This window comes from Xiphias gladius, chromosome 3 (genome assembly GCF_016859285.1).
Source record: "Xiphias gladius isolate SHS-SW01 ecotype Sanya breed wild chromosome 3, ASM1685928v1, whole genome shotgun sequence".
Taxonomy (NCBI): Eukaryota; Metazoa; Chordata; class Actinopteri; order Istiophoriformes; family Xiphiidae; genus Xiphias; species Xiphias gladius.
The window spans coordinates 16,458,340-16,474,449 of NC_053402.1; the positions used below are offsets into that span (position 1 = coordinate 16,458,340).

General features: G+C 41.6%; 2 protein-coding genes across 2 annotated transcripts in view; both read right to left on the reverse strand.

Moving 5' to 3' along the window:
* The window catches only part of LOC120784049 (potassium channel subfamily T member 2), a 34,726-nt gene extending 25,380 nt beyond the window's left edge, over window positions 1-9,346 (reverse strand). The window contains exon 1 of the mRNA XM_040117477.1: window positions 9,252-9,346. Within this exon, the coding sequence (XP_039973411.1) occupies window positions 9,252-9,340 (89 nt within the window). The 5' untranslated portion in view covers window positions 9,341-9,346. The remainder of the gene's footprint in view (window positions 1-9,251) is intronic.
* Window positions 9,347-11,207: 1,861 nt separating this feature from the next.
* Window positions 11,208-16,025, reverse strand: qtrt1 (queuine tRNA-ribosyltransferase 1). Its single transcript, XM_040118724.1, has 9 exons — window positions 15,683-16,025; window positions 15,475-15,543; window positions 15,185-15,323; window positions 14,874-15,068; window positions 14,205-14,343; window positions 14,048-14,123; window positions 13,833-13,942; window positions 13,226-13,310; window positions 11,208-11,878 (listed from the first exon to the last, which is right to left on the reverse strand). Exons 1-9 carry the CDS (start codon window positions 15,968-15,970, stop codon window positions 11,726-11,728), a joined length of 1,254 nt encoding a protein of 417 aa, XP_039974658.1. The 5' UTR covers window positions 15,971-16,025; the 3' UTR covers window positions 11,208-11,725.
* Window positions 16,026-16,110: the final 85 nt, after the last annotated feature.

Consider the following 16,110-nt stretch of genomic DNA (forward strand, 5'->3'; position numbering starts at 1 on the left):
GTGTAATTGCACCTTTTGATTAGAAAATGACTTTGTATAAATTCCTGGAGAGATGAGACGCCTTGCAGTATTTGCAGTCATAGAGAATGGAGAAAGTGAGGAAAGACTTTTTGTGTATATGTCTGTGTGTGTGTGTGTGTGTGCTCTGTCTGTGTGTGTGTGTGTGTGTGTGTCTCTGTCTGTGTGTGTGTGTGTGTGTGTGTGTGTGTGTGTGTGTGTGTTTGTCTGTGTGTGTGTGTGTGTGTGTCTGTGTGTCTGTGTGTGTGTGTGTGTGTGTGTGTGTTTGTCTGTATGTGGTAAGTTGTACTGAGCTAATCGACCATATGACTGCATGAGTTCTATTATGCACAGAGCAATCCAGTAATCAATACCTTGGTGGAAAAAAGCACAGTGTACCATTTTCATCAGTTTCTGAGGAAAACATTATTACTCATTCGTATAAAAAAGAGGGTTTGGGAAGTAACAGAATACCTGCAATGGCATTATATAATTTATTTGCAAAATTGAAATAACTGCGCTAATCGGAGAAAAAAGTTGAGGCAGGTAAAACTTCAAGGAAGGCAGATGTGATGTTGATACTGTTTTCTTCTTAATTTGAAAAAACGCTGAGGTTGGAAAATTCAACGAGAACTTAGAACTTATAACGTATTGGTGGGAACAATCTTTACATCCATTGCAAGGTCAGACTACTGCCAGTGAAAACTCTGAAAAGACTCCTCCCGTCCACTAAAGATTACTACCAGGAACTGCAGTATACCTTTTTTGGTTTTTATAGGCTATAAATAAAGTTATGCTAATTTAATTACCAAATCATCACCAAAATTCTGATCAAATATAGCTAGGTTTATTACAATGATGGTGTAATCAAGATCACTGAATCATTCATTAGAACAGAAAGTGAATAACTGTCATCTGTAGCACATTTGTAAGCTCTACTGGCTCTGGTAAGATCATTGCTCATGTGTTGATTTCTTTTGAAAAGCTCTCCTGTGGCAAGTTTCGGGTTATCATCCCCATAAAAAAAAACAACCCAAAATGGTAAATGCTTAAATGTTCACTTTCCATCAAGCTAATGTCGCCTTTTACAACCAAATCCATCAGGCACTGCACCTCCACATCTGAGCATGATAGCGTTCTTTAATCCCATGCCAAATCTCCATTTTTTTTCTATTGCCTTGACACTTAAAGTGACATACATTCCTAAATCCAGAAATCCTTGCATTTCTTTGTTCATCAAAGTCCTTAAAGCCTCTTCAACCTCTGTGAGAAGATAACTTTCTGGGAGAAGAGGATAATATCACAGGTCATTTTGCCCTTGATGCGTTTCTGTAAGCGAGAGCTTTTCCACATGAGCGTACAAGACAGGATGAAAACTAAAGTGGAAATATAGCCCAATAAAGAGTTGAGCTGTGGGATAGATTGAGAGTCAAGATCTTTAATCTAAGGGGAGGATGGGGGAGAAAAACACATTAAAAGCTCATAAAGAGCACTATTTCAAAACAAAAGACGCACAGGCACATCATGATGGCACCTCTGGGCAATAGCCACATATCAACCCCCCTTAAGGCCATCTAAAAAGCATAGGGAAAATAAACGATTAAGTAATTGTTGAGAAAAACTGCTTTGCAGACAAGTTACATGTTGCTGGATTAGGGAACATCCATTTCAGTGCATCATTCAACAGTCACCAGGAGTGAATAACCCCACTGAGGTCTGTCTCACTCTCTTGTCTGCTCCTCCTTCAAAATATGTAGGTCTATCAAAGTAATCATTTTGAGCCAGGCAACCAAGATCATTTCATGGTCTTTATTAAAGCAAAACCAGCAGGTTTAGCAGCTGGAAACAAGAGTACATGAAGAAAGGGGAAGGCATAACATTTCAAACCTGAGACTGGGGAGAGAATTTGCATTTGCATATTTGCATGTACACTTTGAGAGTTGAAGTCTGAAAGAGAGAGACAGAGCAGAAAAAAATACAGACAAATTAATAGTCACAGTCAGATGGACAGACAGACAAGAGGGGGACATGTGGAGGAGGATCTCTGAGAGAGAGAGAGAGAGAGAGAGAGAGGAACCTTGTTCTCCTGCTGCTTCCACCCATGCCTGTGCCCCATAATGACACAGCACTGGCCATCTAATGACACAGTGGAAGAGACTAAAGAAACCCAAATCTGTGCATGCACAGCAGCGGCTCATCACATTCTCTATACACAACTCAGAAATAGTATTCATAGCAGTGAAGTAGAAAAAAAAACAAACCAAACCAACAGGAAATAAGGTGACCAAAAGAGGAATTCTACCTGGTAAAAAAAACAAAAACAAACTGATGGTATCACGGTTTATTCAGTGTAAGTAACAGAAAGCAAACAAATGTTTGGATCATGCCTTTGTAAAGAAATAAATCCATAATGGATATTAAAACATAGTGTAAGAAAAGAGAAGGGATGAATCTGGATACCCACAACTAAAAGAGAAAAATCAGTCATAAATATGGATACAAATTCAGCTAGAGGCTGCCTGCCAGGTCTTTACTGTGTGATGTGGACTGCTGTGATATGGAAACGAGGACAAATGAATGTCCTTGCATATTGCACAAACCTTTTGAGATGTACAGATTAGAAAAGGCAAAGGTCAAGATGAATGAAAATATTTTTTACCCTAGAAAAAAAAAAAAAGTAGACTGACATCGGTGTACCAGTGGAAATGTTATTTTTAAAGAAGGTGTTCCCATCGATTGAAAGAAATGTGTAGCTTCTGAAGAACCATTCTGTGGAAAATTGCTTTTGGCCATAAACCGGCTTGAAGTTTACTACCCAGTATACTGTACTGATTTAGATGAATGGGAAAATACGGGATCCTCTGGGAAAACATGGCACGGATAAAAGAGCAAAGACTGGAAAAAGCAGACAAAGACATACAATAATAATATATAAAGACTGAAAATAAGGGCAGGGGGAAATTCAATGGGATAACAGGGGGCAAATACATTGTACATCACCATGGGGCCACTGTAACAGCTTATGAGAGTCAAGCTGTACTCTGCTTCAATCAACCAGTAGTCGACAGGACAACTTGTGCCAGACCCAGATACACAACCATAACACACCTTAGAGTGCATTGATGGCAGATGGAAAAGAATAAAAAAGAAATGTGTGTATATATCCCCGCTACAGAAAGATCCTTTCTGGTGGTAAAAAGGCACATTTTTCTTTTAAGGCTGACAAGGCACACGCTCGTGCTGACTGAAGAGTCAGAAGAGACAAAAAACATAAAATGTGTTTAATAACACTCAACGCTGCCATGAAAAATGATTTTAACACTCCAACGCAACAAGCAAGTACTTTCATATTAACTTAATGATGACTGAGACCTTTACAGAGTCTCTTTCTCTTCATCTCCAACTACCCTGTCTGTGTTGTAACTGATACTATTTAATCCGCTGTGTAATACATACATGTCTATCGCCTCAAACAATTACTCATTTCTAACCTCAGTAGCCTGGGCAAACCACATTAGGATAATGGCAGTCATCATTTACCAGAAATACGTATTGTATCCCACAGTATAGTGACAGTACATTAACTTGCACTGTAGCTTTTATTCAGAGCCATTTCCTGAACAACCTCTTGGTTCCCATGGATTAAAACTTTCCATACATCATCACTGGAAGTGCTCCAGCCACCCATCCCCGCTGTTCCCTGACGCAGCCAGCCTTGCCTCACCCTTTCCTGAAATGATCATTCACTACTTATTGTTAATAGGAGGATCTGTTGACACATTCACATAATCCCTTTTTTTTTTTTTTAACCTGAAGGAAGAACAGAACACAACAGTTGTTTCCATGGAAGACAAAGAGTTCGTCTTAACTGTTGAATTCAAAGAAAAGCACTACTTGGGCCCATTACCAGTGATTTAAAACACTTAATAAAAAAAACAAAAAACAAAACATCCATTCATCCCTCCCTTCATGAAACATAATATGGCCTGATTTGGTGCATAACTCTATCAAAAGCCATCCAGTGACATTCTATCCCCCTGTCCCTTCAGATTACATTAGCCTCGGATGTGCGCAGACATTTAAGATTTGATCAAACCTACATGAGATATCAATCTGTTTCAAAGGCTTCTTCAAATCCTTGCTGTGAGGATTACACGTGCAACGCAAAAGGAGTGAAACATGAGAGGAATCATCTCCATTGCCTGTCCCTGGTGTCTCTGGGGATGCATGGATTTGAAAGACAACTCCTGTGGTGTATTAAGCTAACTCAGTTTGGGAACAGGGGAGCTGCGATCAGTGAACAGCTGTATTTGTGATCCCCCACAGCAGCGTGGCACAGCAGCTCCCTGCCCCCACATTGATTCCGTGAGGACCTTCGAGCGAACTCGAACGTCGCAAGAGCCCACAAGTGCTCCGACACATGCTAGTCAGCCCCATGGCTGTGTTAGTACCCACAGCGGGAAGGCTCTTATGTGATGACAGTGCTCATCAAACGGAAAAGCTTTTTTTAGGGAATTCACTATCTAAATTATTAAAGCCCAGTGGTAGCAAAAAAAAAAAATCTCTACAAATAAAAGAACCACGAGTGTGAATGTCAACCAGAGACACACCCTGCACTGACTCTGTTCCCTCTACAGCCTTGGGCCATTGCTGCTGTTATCAGCAATTACAATGAAAAAGGATACAGCTAATATATATCCAATATCTTTCTGTATCTTTTACTGTATATATATCTTAGGTTATCTACACCTTGCCACAGGATGCAGGTGTTGCCGGAGCACAAGGAACAGAGACTCAAATTCAGTTAACTCTGACGCTGCGACCAAACTGAGGTGTCTCTCACTCTGCCTTTTAGGTAATGTCTCCTCCTTACTGTGCACAGCTCAGCTCATGTTCAACCGGCATCATGTGCACAATATTCTTTGGAATAGGGTTATACTCAGACTGTGTATGAGCTCTCTATCCTCCCACCTCTCTGTCCTGCCTTCTCATTTGTTCTCAAACAGACCTATCTTTAATATTCAGCCCTACTGGCAGCCTTTCCTCTTCACCAATATTACTTAGGATTTTTTTTTTAGAGGCTTTTTTTAATTAATAGGAAAGGACCTTCGGCAGTGCTGCTTGGGTTTTATTAGCCTACCCAACTCTAGGACTCGGATACAGAGCCCCCTCAACTCGTTTTCATCGGCAACTGGGTGTTTTTAAGTTACTTACCGTAACTCTAGATGTCTCCCGGCAGAATTATGTACATGGCTGTGAGGATGTGCACGGGAGTCGTGAAAGAAGTTATGAGTTCTGCCTGCTCCTTCATTGCTCCTTCTCTCTCACTCAACTTCAAATCTGATAAAAATTACCTTTTCACAGAGGGAATCTTCTCATCACACATGCCATCTGTATTACTAATAGCCTCCCTTTATGCTAGCTGTGGCTCTACAGACATGTGGCATAACACACCCATGGTTTTATACTTCTTGACAGAGATTGCCATTAGCTTTCTAAACTGTCTTATAAATGCTCTGCCTGAAACTTACACGAGCTTTTACGACGTTCACCGTAGAGTGAATTCAAAGCATAGTTAAACTGGCATGACTGTTGACAGTATTGATGGATCATGCTCTACTTTGGCCGTACAAAATTAAGCCTTGACTGACGAATTAAAAAGGAGGCATGGGGAGCGGGAGCATGGGGAGAGAGGATAGCAGACAGAAGACTGAGGCAGAGATTGATTGAGGGAAGATGTGGAGGCGACAGCCAATAAGAGATTGTCTTAAGGAAAAAGGCTGTCATTTGTATGGTAATCCTGGACTCTGAGGAAAGCCCCTGCTGAGGCTGTCTATTGTGGAGCAGTGGAGACTGTTGTATTTCATTTTGCTTGTAACAAATTAGACGTGCAACCAGACGTGTACTAGAAATCGTGTGTTTATGGGCTGTAATGAACATGCTTTCAACTCTGAGAAGAATATTGCTCTGCAGTTTTTGAAACACAGCAACTGCTATGCATTAAGCCAGAAAATTCATTCTTTTGAGTATTCTCTAAATGTATAAAAACAAGTTCCCTCGTCAGTGAAAAGCTAATTTTAGCCAAGAATTAGATGGCCCCTTTTGACTGGCAAAAATTTTTATCATCAAAAGATGCAAAAGATCTGTATTTAATTGTTTAGTCATCTGGCATTTCCTCAAAACAGAAGCCTCTGACTCACTGCCAGAAAATATCACTGGTGTTGTTGTATTCAGAACAGACGCATTAAAATGCTCCTACTTCTCCGTCCTTGTCACATTTCTGTAATGGCAGAACACACATTCACTTACTGATCGACTACCAGGACCAACCTTGATAAAAGTTAAGGGGACACCACAGATAACGATAACTGGCTGTTATAACATAACTTTCGGTTGCAGACCCCTACTCTGATTCTGTCTGGGAGAGAGGGCTTGTTTCAGTACCGAGAAAACTGAGCAAAATTACATTTTTGTTTGCGGGGTTGTCAAGGACAATGTTTGCAGTTTTGTATTTTTTAGCAAAATCTTCTTTCAAGATAAAGAGCAGTGTCGAACACACACACACACACACACACACACACACACACACACACACACACACACACACACACACACACACACAGACACACACACTCATACATAAAACACCACAGTGCCTCAGGACACGGGTCCACTAACAAAATACAAACACTGCCACAGGTTTAATAAAAAAAAAAAAAAAAAAAGAGGCACTATAGATACCAGCATAAGTACAATCAGAAAGAAGTATGTGGGATACCTATGTGTGAAATAAATTATTCTGTCAATTCCCATCTTTGCCTCACTTGAAAGCCTTTCAATGTTTCCAGAAAAATGTATTCCACTGATTTACAGGAGAGCTTTTGAAAGGCGGAAAAGCATGGTATTGGAGGCACTTCAATCAGAACTAAGATGTAGAGGAAAGGGACGGAGGTTGGGGGTGATTACAGGAGGGCAACATATGGACACACAAAAGCACGGGCATGCACACGCACACGCACACACACACACACACGCACACACACATGCATACACCCAGAGGGATGCAAGCTAAGAGGAGGACTGGGAGAAGGACCACAATGGGTGACACAGAAGAGGGATTAAAGGACTCAGTAACGTAGGTTTTCCCGGAGTGCAACCATATGTGTCAAGGAGATAAGTTATGCGTGCGTATATTGACATCCGGATGTGTGAGAGTATGTTTGAGCTGTGACACAGTCATACTTTATGGAGCTATCTGTGCACCTGCACCCACTGGGAGCTTCTTGGGGGGGTGTTAGTTAAAGGCTACTCCCAGATTAATGGACCATGGCAGACAAACTCTGTGTGATTCAGCCATAATTAAGCTCTCTGTCACAATCAATCACAGTTCTCGCTTTCCTTCTAATCCGTCAGTTTTTTTGCAGCTAATAGTCCCTGGGCCCTGAGATCAACATTTTGACCCTCTGGCAATTGCTTCTTCTCTCACACAAGTGTCTAGACATTTGTGAACGAAGGCATTCGTGTACATGGATGCTCAGTCAGAAACACACACACACACACACACACACACACACACACACACACACACACACACACACACACACACACACACACAGATTTACCTATAAACAGTGTCAAACTTAACCAAATAATTGCACATAACAGAGGTTCAAAGGACTGAATTTCTACTATGGTAGATTACAAATGCTCATACTTAGGATCTACCCACTATATGAAACAAGCATGTGTGCACTGGACATCACAGCTCTGCAATGTGACAAAATACAGTAAATGTAACACACACAACCCACTCAAGTTTAATTGGAACCTCTGTGCCTTCTAGAGCCTTTAAAGTGACCGACACCAGGATATCCCTGAAAACACTCATCCACATTATGTGCTTAGAGGGTATTACAGCACATCTGTTGCACTGCCACACTGTCCTCTCCAACTGTCTGAGCAGCCTCAGCCTCTGTCTCATCCACTGTGTTGTCAGTTGCTCTCGTTTTTGCGCACTCCTTTGCTTTTTTGGAGGATGAGGACTATAAAAAGGTCCCTGTATGGATGGACTTCCAAGAAAAGAGCAGCAACCCCCTCTGAACCTCTGTAATCAGGTGACTGAGATCACACCGCACTCTGGTCCGGAAACATTTGTCCTTGGGCAATATGCGACAAATTACACAAGGCCAGAGGTGCATGACCAGAGCGAGCAGGCCTTCTTAGGCTTCAGCTGTGAGAAATAAGACCCTTTGATAGGTCAGGGATACAAATAAATGGTAAAATAGTCTGATTTATCACATAAAAGGACAACACTGGGTGCTTTAGCATAGATAGTGTCAATAACATGATACATTATTGACAGACTAGGCCACTACGGTTACATGTCATGTACTATATGGCAGCAGTGTTTCTGTTATAAATCTTGGCAATTGCTAGAATTGCAAAGGTCATCTCTTCCTTGCTTTCGGGAGCATGTTTCCCAAATTATCTGATTCGAAACACCTACTCAAGTCCACCAGCATTCTGGTCCTCATTTCCACCTAGCAACGGGACACACCACGCGTGAAATGAAGGTTAAGGTTTTCCATTAGAGAGCATAATGAAATAGCCAAATTAAGCAATGCATATCATATAGCGAGTCACAGCTACAGCCCTGTAAATGGAGTGTAAGCAAAGGTTAATTGCCAGATACTGACAGCACCCACTTGAAATTGCCTGTCCAGGTGGCAGATGGTTCCCCGTAAATCTCAGGAATTGTGGCATGGGGAATAAAATAAATATGGTGATATTTCAAAAGGTCTACTTGCTCGTTCTTGGTGGATGCCAACACATGATGTTTTTTTTTTTTTTTGATGTTTCAAACGTATGAAAATAAATGAAATAAATATTCTTGAATTAATTTTTGTATTAATATTTGGTCTCTCAATCTCTTCTGAGTATTTTTCTCTTTATATCGTTTAATCACTATATTGCTTTTGGTGTGACAGTATTACATTAGCAGTATTAGCAACAGTCGCTTCTTCGCACAGGGGAAAGAGGAAAACTGCTGCAACATCCATAACAGAGCTGCACAGCTGACAGTAAAATCCCTCAACACATTATTACACCTTAATCCGTGAGATGACAGAGAGCAAATGCAAACCCAAAACATATGTGTACTTTTTAGAGAAGGTGGTGCGATACCCTCATGGCGCACAGATGCGCAACGGATTCAGTGCGCCGTGCGTAAACGTTGCAAGTAGCTGCATCCTTACCTGTCGTCGGTCTGCCAGTCTCCGAGCAACAGGTCTCGGAACCGGTACCGAGGGGGCAGCGGGAGCACCTCCTTCTCCAGTTCGACCATGGTCTTCCTCCTCAGAGCCCAGAGACAGAGACAGATATCACGGCAAACCGCACCTCGACACTGAGGAGGTGGACCCCCCCAAATCCAACTCCGTCCCTCTTCCTTCTGCTATTCAAAACGTAGATTAATAAAGAACACATTGATACACCTCATGGTGTTGTCTTCGACCTCCCTCCGAAGCAGAAAAGCCAACTCCTCTCTTTTCTGACACCCGTCACAACGCAGCCCTACTTTTCCTCCAGCCGAGGCAACAGGTCGACGGTGTTGATCCGCTGGTGCGTAGGGGAGGCTCCACTTTTAATGTGACAGCTGGAGAGCAACTGGTTGTCTCTCTCAGCACCAGCATCCTCCCTGCCTGAGCTCCGCATGGACGCACTGACTGCAAATGTGGAACCCCCCGTGGAGGAATACCGCGCTGCTGCGACGACTTTTCATTTGAGGAATAACCACAAAAAAAAAACAACAGAAAACAAAAACAACAACAAACAATACTCTAAAAAAAAAAATCTATAATAATGAACACTACTCTTTCTCCATCAACATCTGCGCCGCGCTGTGAACAAAATACTGTTCTCTGTAATCCTGCACGACAATTAAACTGTCACACATATTCACGTGATCCCCGGATATGTCCATTATACCTCTGTTGAGACCTGCGTGCATCTCAGTCGTCAGTCTACAAAGACGCGTATATATAAGTATTATTTCTGCGTGGAAAGCTGTAGTTTTTTTTTTTTTTTTTTTCTTATTTCAACTGGGCTTAAATTAAATACTATGGGGTTATAGTTCTTTTTAGAGTCAGTTTAAGCAAGCACGTATGACATTCTGGGGATTGTTTTTGCTGAAATATATACGAGAGCGCATCCCATTTTCAGACACTTAACACGATTTCGCACGGCGTGCCAACCGAGCTCCGAGTCCTGTTGTTCTCTCGCCAAGCATCCATATGCTAAATATAATCAAAATACACGGTCGAAGCACAAGATATTCTAAGGGGGGAAAATGTCCATTCTCACGAAAAAGAACCACAATCCCTTAAAATATTAAAAAAAAAAAACAATACATCACATTCAAAACTGGAAGTTCCTGTGAATGTGGGCTATAGTGTAATAACACAAAAGGTCTCTGTGGACTCACTAGTATCATGGCACCATTCCCTTATTTACAATATGAGCTAAGTAAAATATTCACAACACTTAAGGGTATAACCACTTGTAAACGACCATTTCTGTTGATGTGCCACACCGAAGTGCTAGATATTAGTCTGCCTGCCATTCAGTACATGTCACAGGTTTAATATTGTGAAGCCTGTGGTCATAACAGGAGCCGTTATGAAATTCAAATGTGGTGCTGAAGAGGACTGTTGACTCGAAGCCACGGACAACAGGTGATATTCAAATGAACTTCCCATGATTAATATTAATCACGCACAAGAGAGCCTCGATAAGTCAGTGCCCGTGTAAGGTCCAAACCAAAAACCTTCGGTCAGAGGGTCGAAAGGGATTATTGCCCATTGAATTGATGAGAAAAGGGAGAACGACAATAGATCTCGAGGATAATGATTCTATTCAGGCAGATGGAGAATTTGGATTGCGAATAATTTTGTGGTCAGTGTTTTTGCGGCCTCCTGCGTTTCAGCTCATATTCCCAGACTAACCGTGTCATTTTTCCTCCGAGAAAGCTGAACCGCTGTTTGCACTATTAGGAAAACTTACACTGCACAACATTCAGCTTTGCTCTCACCGGTTTTTCTCTCCATTTTGCCCTCTGGTGGTCATCGCGACGCACGAACGCAGTCTGTGGTGAGCTAGGTTGATTGATCTGATCCAACACTTAGTGACAACTACTAGTCGGGTTAGGATGCAGGTTAAAACACCAGAGTACATATGCATTTATTAGTCTTGTCCATTTAGGAAAAAATTAAAAACCTCTATAATGTGCTCAGTCACAAACAAACAAACAAAAAAAAAAAAAAACTTCAGAGGTTGACAGGAAGGCAAAACATTTCATTTCAAGTGGGTGGGCCTAGCCGTGTAGCCATGGTAACAATAAAAATGTCTAAGCATTTCAGTGGCGATAGTTCATGTGTTTTAAACTTCATTTAAAACCTCATTCAGTCTCACATTATCATAATGTGTGCTCTGAGGACAATTTGCAGAGGCTGGGTAAAGAAGGTTGTGGTAAGAGACAGTCAGGCTTTTTCCCCCTCAGACCAAAAGCCATTTTCTTCGCCGCCTACAAAACAGCCGATGCAAATAGAAAATATTTAAAAAAAAGAGTAGACAACAATCGTCCATAAAAAGAAGGCATTTGAAAGATATAAAATCTTTTAGTCACTGTTTGACACGTATCCCCATTTTGAGTAAAACCGTTTCCTTCCGAGTTCTAATCCAGTGTCACATTGACGGAGGCTAGAGCGTCCACGGCCCAGCTGGGGTACTGGTCAGGAGACGGAAATATTCGCTTCATGAACGTCCGTATAAAGTCAGGGAAGCAGCCCTCCACAATGCTCTGTCTCATGGAGCGCATCAGGGTGAGCTGCAAAGAGAAAGGTTTGATGAATTGAGGAAAAAGAATTTACGGGATTATTGATCTCCAGCCGCAAATAAACCTTTCCTCTGCACCTTCAGCATGTGTGGGTCAGCAACCGGTCAGGTCAGCATCCTCAGAGTACACAATAAAATGTTTACACGCTACTATTTAGCATGGCAGCAAGGGCAGATCTGTCACAAGAGGAGACTCTTCATTGTTTTGATAATGCCAGAGCAGATAAGCAGGCTTGTGCCATTTCTGGGGTACAGAGAGCACTGACGGATTTAATCGCTGTGACTGAGGCGAAGACAAAATCCCGTCACATACATTTGTAAAAGTTCAACAATTGTTATCACATTTCTGCTGGAGAAATTAGACCTTGAGAAACATTATGAAACACATCATGTGGCGCACACAGAAGAAACTAACGAAGTGATAAAACACCCTTGACACACACTCGTTTTTTAAAGCACATTAAGGAAATCAGCAAAACAAATAATGCTGTGGCAATTTGAAGTAAATTAATTTAAAATACAAACGTAGAACAACATAAAATTCTTCCAATGTGTTTTAATTCACTTTTATTGATATTAAATTTAGTTTTCCGAGAGGTCAAATGGATTGATAGTGTGTGTAAAATTGATACACACTTTTGGCCACTTTATCATTATCATTATAATTATCTGATGCAATCCAATCAAACTGTTCTGCCATAACGTCTACTTTTTCCTCTATACCACTCTCAAGAAAGGTGTTAATCCTATTACATATTTTAGCCTTGAAGTCATAGCTAGTGATGTGTTATGCTGGACAAGTTATATTAAGAGCTGTTTCTAATACCCGGCCCTCTCAATATAATGTATTTCAGTAAAAAAACCACCACTGACTACGACCTCAGTGACAACCACATTATTCGATCCACACACTGACAAAGTCACCAAATACTGAACATTATAAACTTCATAGAAGGTAGAATTTATAGGAGATGATGTACTGAATTGCAGACTATCGGTGTAGTGTGTCACATCTACAGGTTTTTTGCTTCTATGTTGAATTTTTTTTACATATTGTCTTCAACAGAAAACAACACTTTAAGCTACATTCTGAGACTCGTGCATCATTTTTTGAAATCTTAGGACCTTTAGGAATGTCGCTCTCACTACTGCAATGCAAAAGGTGGAAGGTAGAAGTTACATGAGTGCAACAAAAAAACAATTTTGTTCCAGTAAGTTTTAGAGGCAAAGGACCCTAACTTTGTATGCAATTTAATGACTTTTTAAAATGTTGATTCATCTTGATTTTGGAGTCATGCAATTATATTAACTTTTCTGCTAAAACCCCTCCGGCACTCACCTGGTAGGCAATGTTATGGATGGTGACGTGATGCATGGCCGCGGTGTCACTCTTAAACAGAGCATGCAGGTAAGCTCGACTATGTCTGAAACAGGAAACAGGCATGTTATTTACGTCTTCCTTCCTGTGATACATTTTTGCAACATATCCATGGTACGAAATGTCTTTAACACCAGGCATCATTCACTGCCACCAAACTGCAGCACTGAAAAAATAGGTCTATCCACGTATTTAGAGCATCTTTCTCTCACAACACACTTATCTTAAGTTGTCTGAATATCTTCAGCCATGCGCAATCAAAGTAATTATTGAAGGTAGCTGCAAGTCTATTATATATTATTATTAGATAATATTTAATGAAAATACATAAATCATAAATCAAAATCTGAGTAAAATAATAAATTAAAGTTTTCCTTAGAAGTAATCTGGTACTGGGGCAGCAAGTCTAAAGGAGGTCTTCTTGAGCGCTACAGTGCTCTATAAACTTCTATTTTTGTCCTGATAAGAATAATGTTTTGACAAACCAAAGAGGAACAACCTGCAAGAATCATCATGTGAGCCAAACCTCCAGGCTGACAAAATGATCTGCTGCTTGTTCTCAACTTACTTCTTGCAGGTGGGACACTGGCAGTCTGGGTCTATGGGCCGGAAGTCCTTGGCATACTGCTTATGTTTTACCTGGAGAGATCCCCAAGGCACCAAGGCAGAGCCAAACCTCTGAGGGAAAAGAATCACTGAAATCAGCTCTTGAAATGGACTTATAACTGCGAAATGACAATTTAAAAAAGGGATTTATCAGTCTGTCAGGTACAGAGAGCTTACTGCAGTGCGGGTGGGGAACACGCAATCAAACATATCACATCCCAGAGCGACACACACCACCAAATCCACGGCATACCTGCAGCATGTGAAGATAACATTGTAGCCGACAAACAGCACAGTTCTCATTATGAATTTCACTGCACACAGGCGAACATACCCAACACCCATGAGGTATCGAGGCTTTTCTCGTGGCAGGTGGTCAGTGCTCAGCGTGACCATCCGCCAGAAGTCATCCTTCTCCTCTCCTCCGCTCAGGCCTCCGATGGCAAAACCAGGAACATCACGCTTAGTCATTTCTACAGGAAGGGGATAAGACATCTCCAGCGCAAGTTCGACCCCTTATCATCAGCGTCTCACTGTCAAACTATGTGTGTGAATTTCTGTTGTGCTTGACAAAATGCAGTTTTCTTCCAAAATCTTTGGACAATGTTTTTGCCCTTTAAATTTGACAGTAAATATTTTTGTATTACTGGATTCCTTTTTCATATCCAGACACTTTGAACAAGATTGGTACTATCCAAGCTACCTCCCACCTGTTTGATTCACATATACTTCCTCGCTGGATCGGGATGTAAAAGCTTTATTACATTCATGGGTACATGGAGTCGAGAAACATGTCATGTAAACTTTCTTGTTAATATGGCCACTTTCCAGATTATTTTTAAATAGCTGGATTTCCAAGACATTTTAATATGTTCCTTGGTTCTATCCACAAATATGATCCAACTGCCCAGGGTGCTAGACAATACCAGTATATGTGGACAGACGTAGATGATCAAAAAGTGGGAAAAGGATCGTTGCAGAGGAGCTTTTTTTTTTTTTTTACCATCTAGACAAGTCTTGCGCAGGTCTGCATTCAGCCCTCCCTGTATGATGGCAAAAAGGTTCTGTTTGTCTGGATTTCTATTAGCTGCTATGCAGCGGTCCAGCCAGCGAATGGATCTGTGCATGGCCTCCTCCACCCGTGGTCCTGTCACGGTACTGCTGACCACATCATCCAGCTGCATCATGATGTCTGACCCTGGAAAAACACAGAGAAACATGGAGAGGCTGTCTGTTAGAGACTGGGAAATCGAAGGGGAAGGTCCAAGTCTTTTTTATTTAACACTGACTCAAATTATTCTGCTCTGTGCGGACCCAGACTGTTCTGTATGCTGATGGATTTCTCAGGAGTTAGGAGGATCTCTTTGCCATCATAGGGGGACTTGAACTTGACCCCTTCCTCAGTGACCTCTGAGAGTTCAACAAGAGACACCATCTGAAACCCTCCACTGTCCTGTAAGAAGAGTGGAGTGAAACACAAGATTTCAGCACAAAACACATCAGCACCTCTTGTAGTTTTGTGAATATAACCAAACAAAAAATCTCCCGCTGCCTTCAACTCCTTTGTTATCTATGATTGATTTATTTAGGAAAGCCACACTCACAGTTAAAAGATTTCTCCTCCAGTTCATGAACCCATGTAAACCATTGGCTTTCTCGATCAAATCGGGTCCCTGTGTGCAGAAGAGTTGAAACGGAGAAACAGGTTCACTAAAGAAATGGTGTCATGAATTCGTACAGCCACTATTAAAGCCCAATAAATAATTAAAAAAAAAAAAGGGGGGGGGCTGATATTATTGTAGTGTCGCCTACCGGTCTCATGCCCAGGTGATATGTGTTCCCGAGACAAATCTGACATCCAAGAGCCTCCAGCTGATCCACAGTGATTCCCTTCAGAGTCCCCTGAGTACCCACAGGCATGAAAACCGGGGTGCTTACGGCGCAGTGTGGCAGTATTAAATCACAAGCTCTTGCTTTTGTCACGGAGCATTCCGCGACGATTCGCAGAGTGAGGGGGGAAGCTGCAGACAGAGCTTTCTTGAAGAACATGTGGTTTTTTGGATTATTTGTATCAGCTCCACACTCTACAACAGCAGCCATGTTGCAGTGAACATGTGACGCGAGGCAGCTGGAATTGACAGTCGCGTTGACCAATCTGGAATCAGCAATTTGATCAGAGTGAAGCGCACGCCTTTCAGTTCTCCAATCAGAAGCCTATGTTGTTGTAGCGGTAGAAGAAT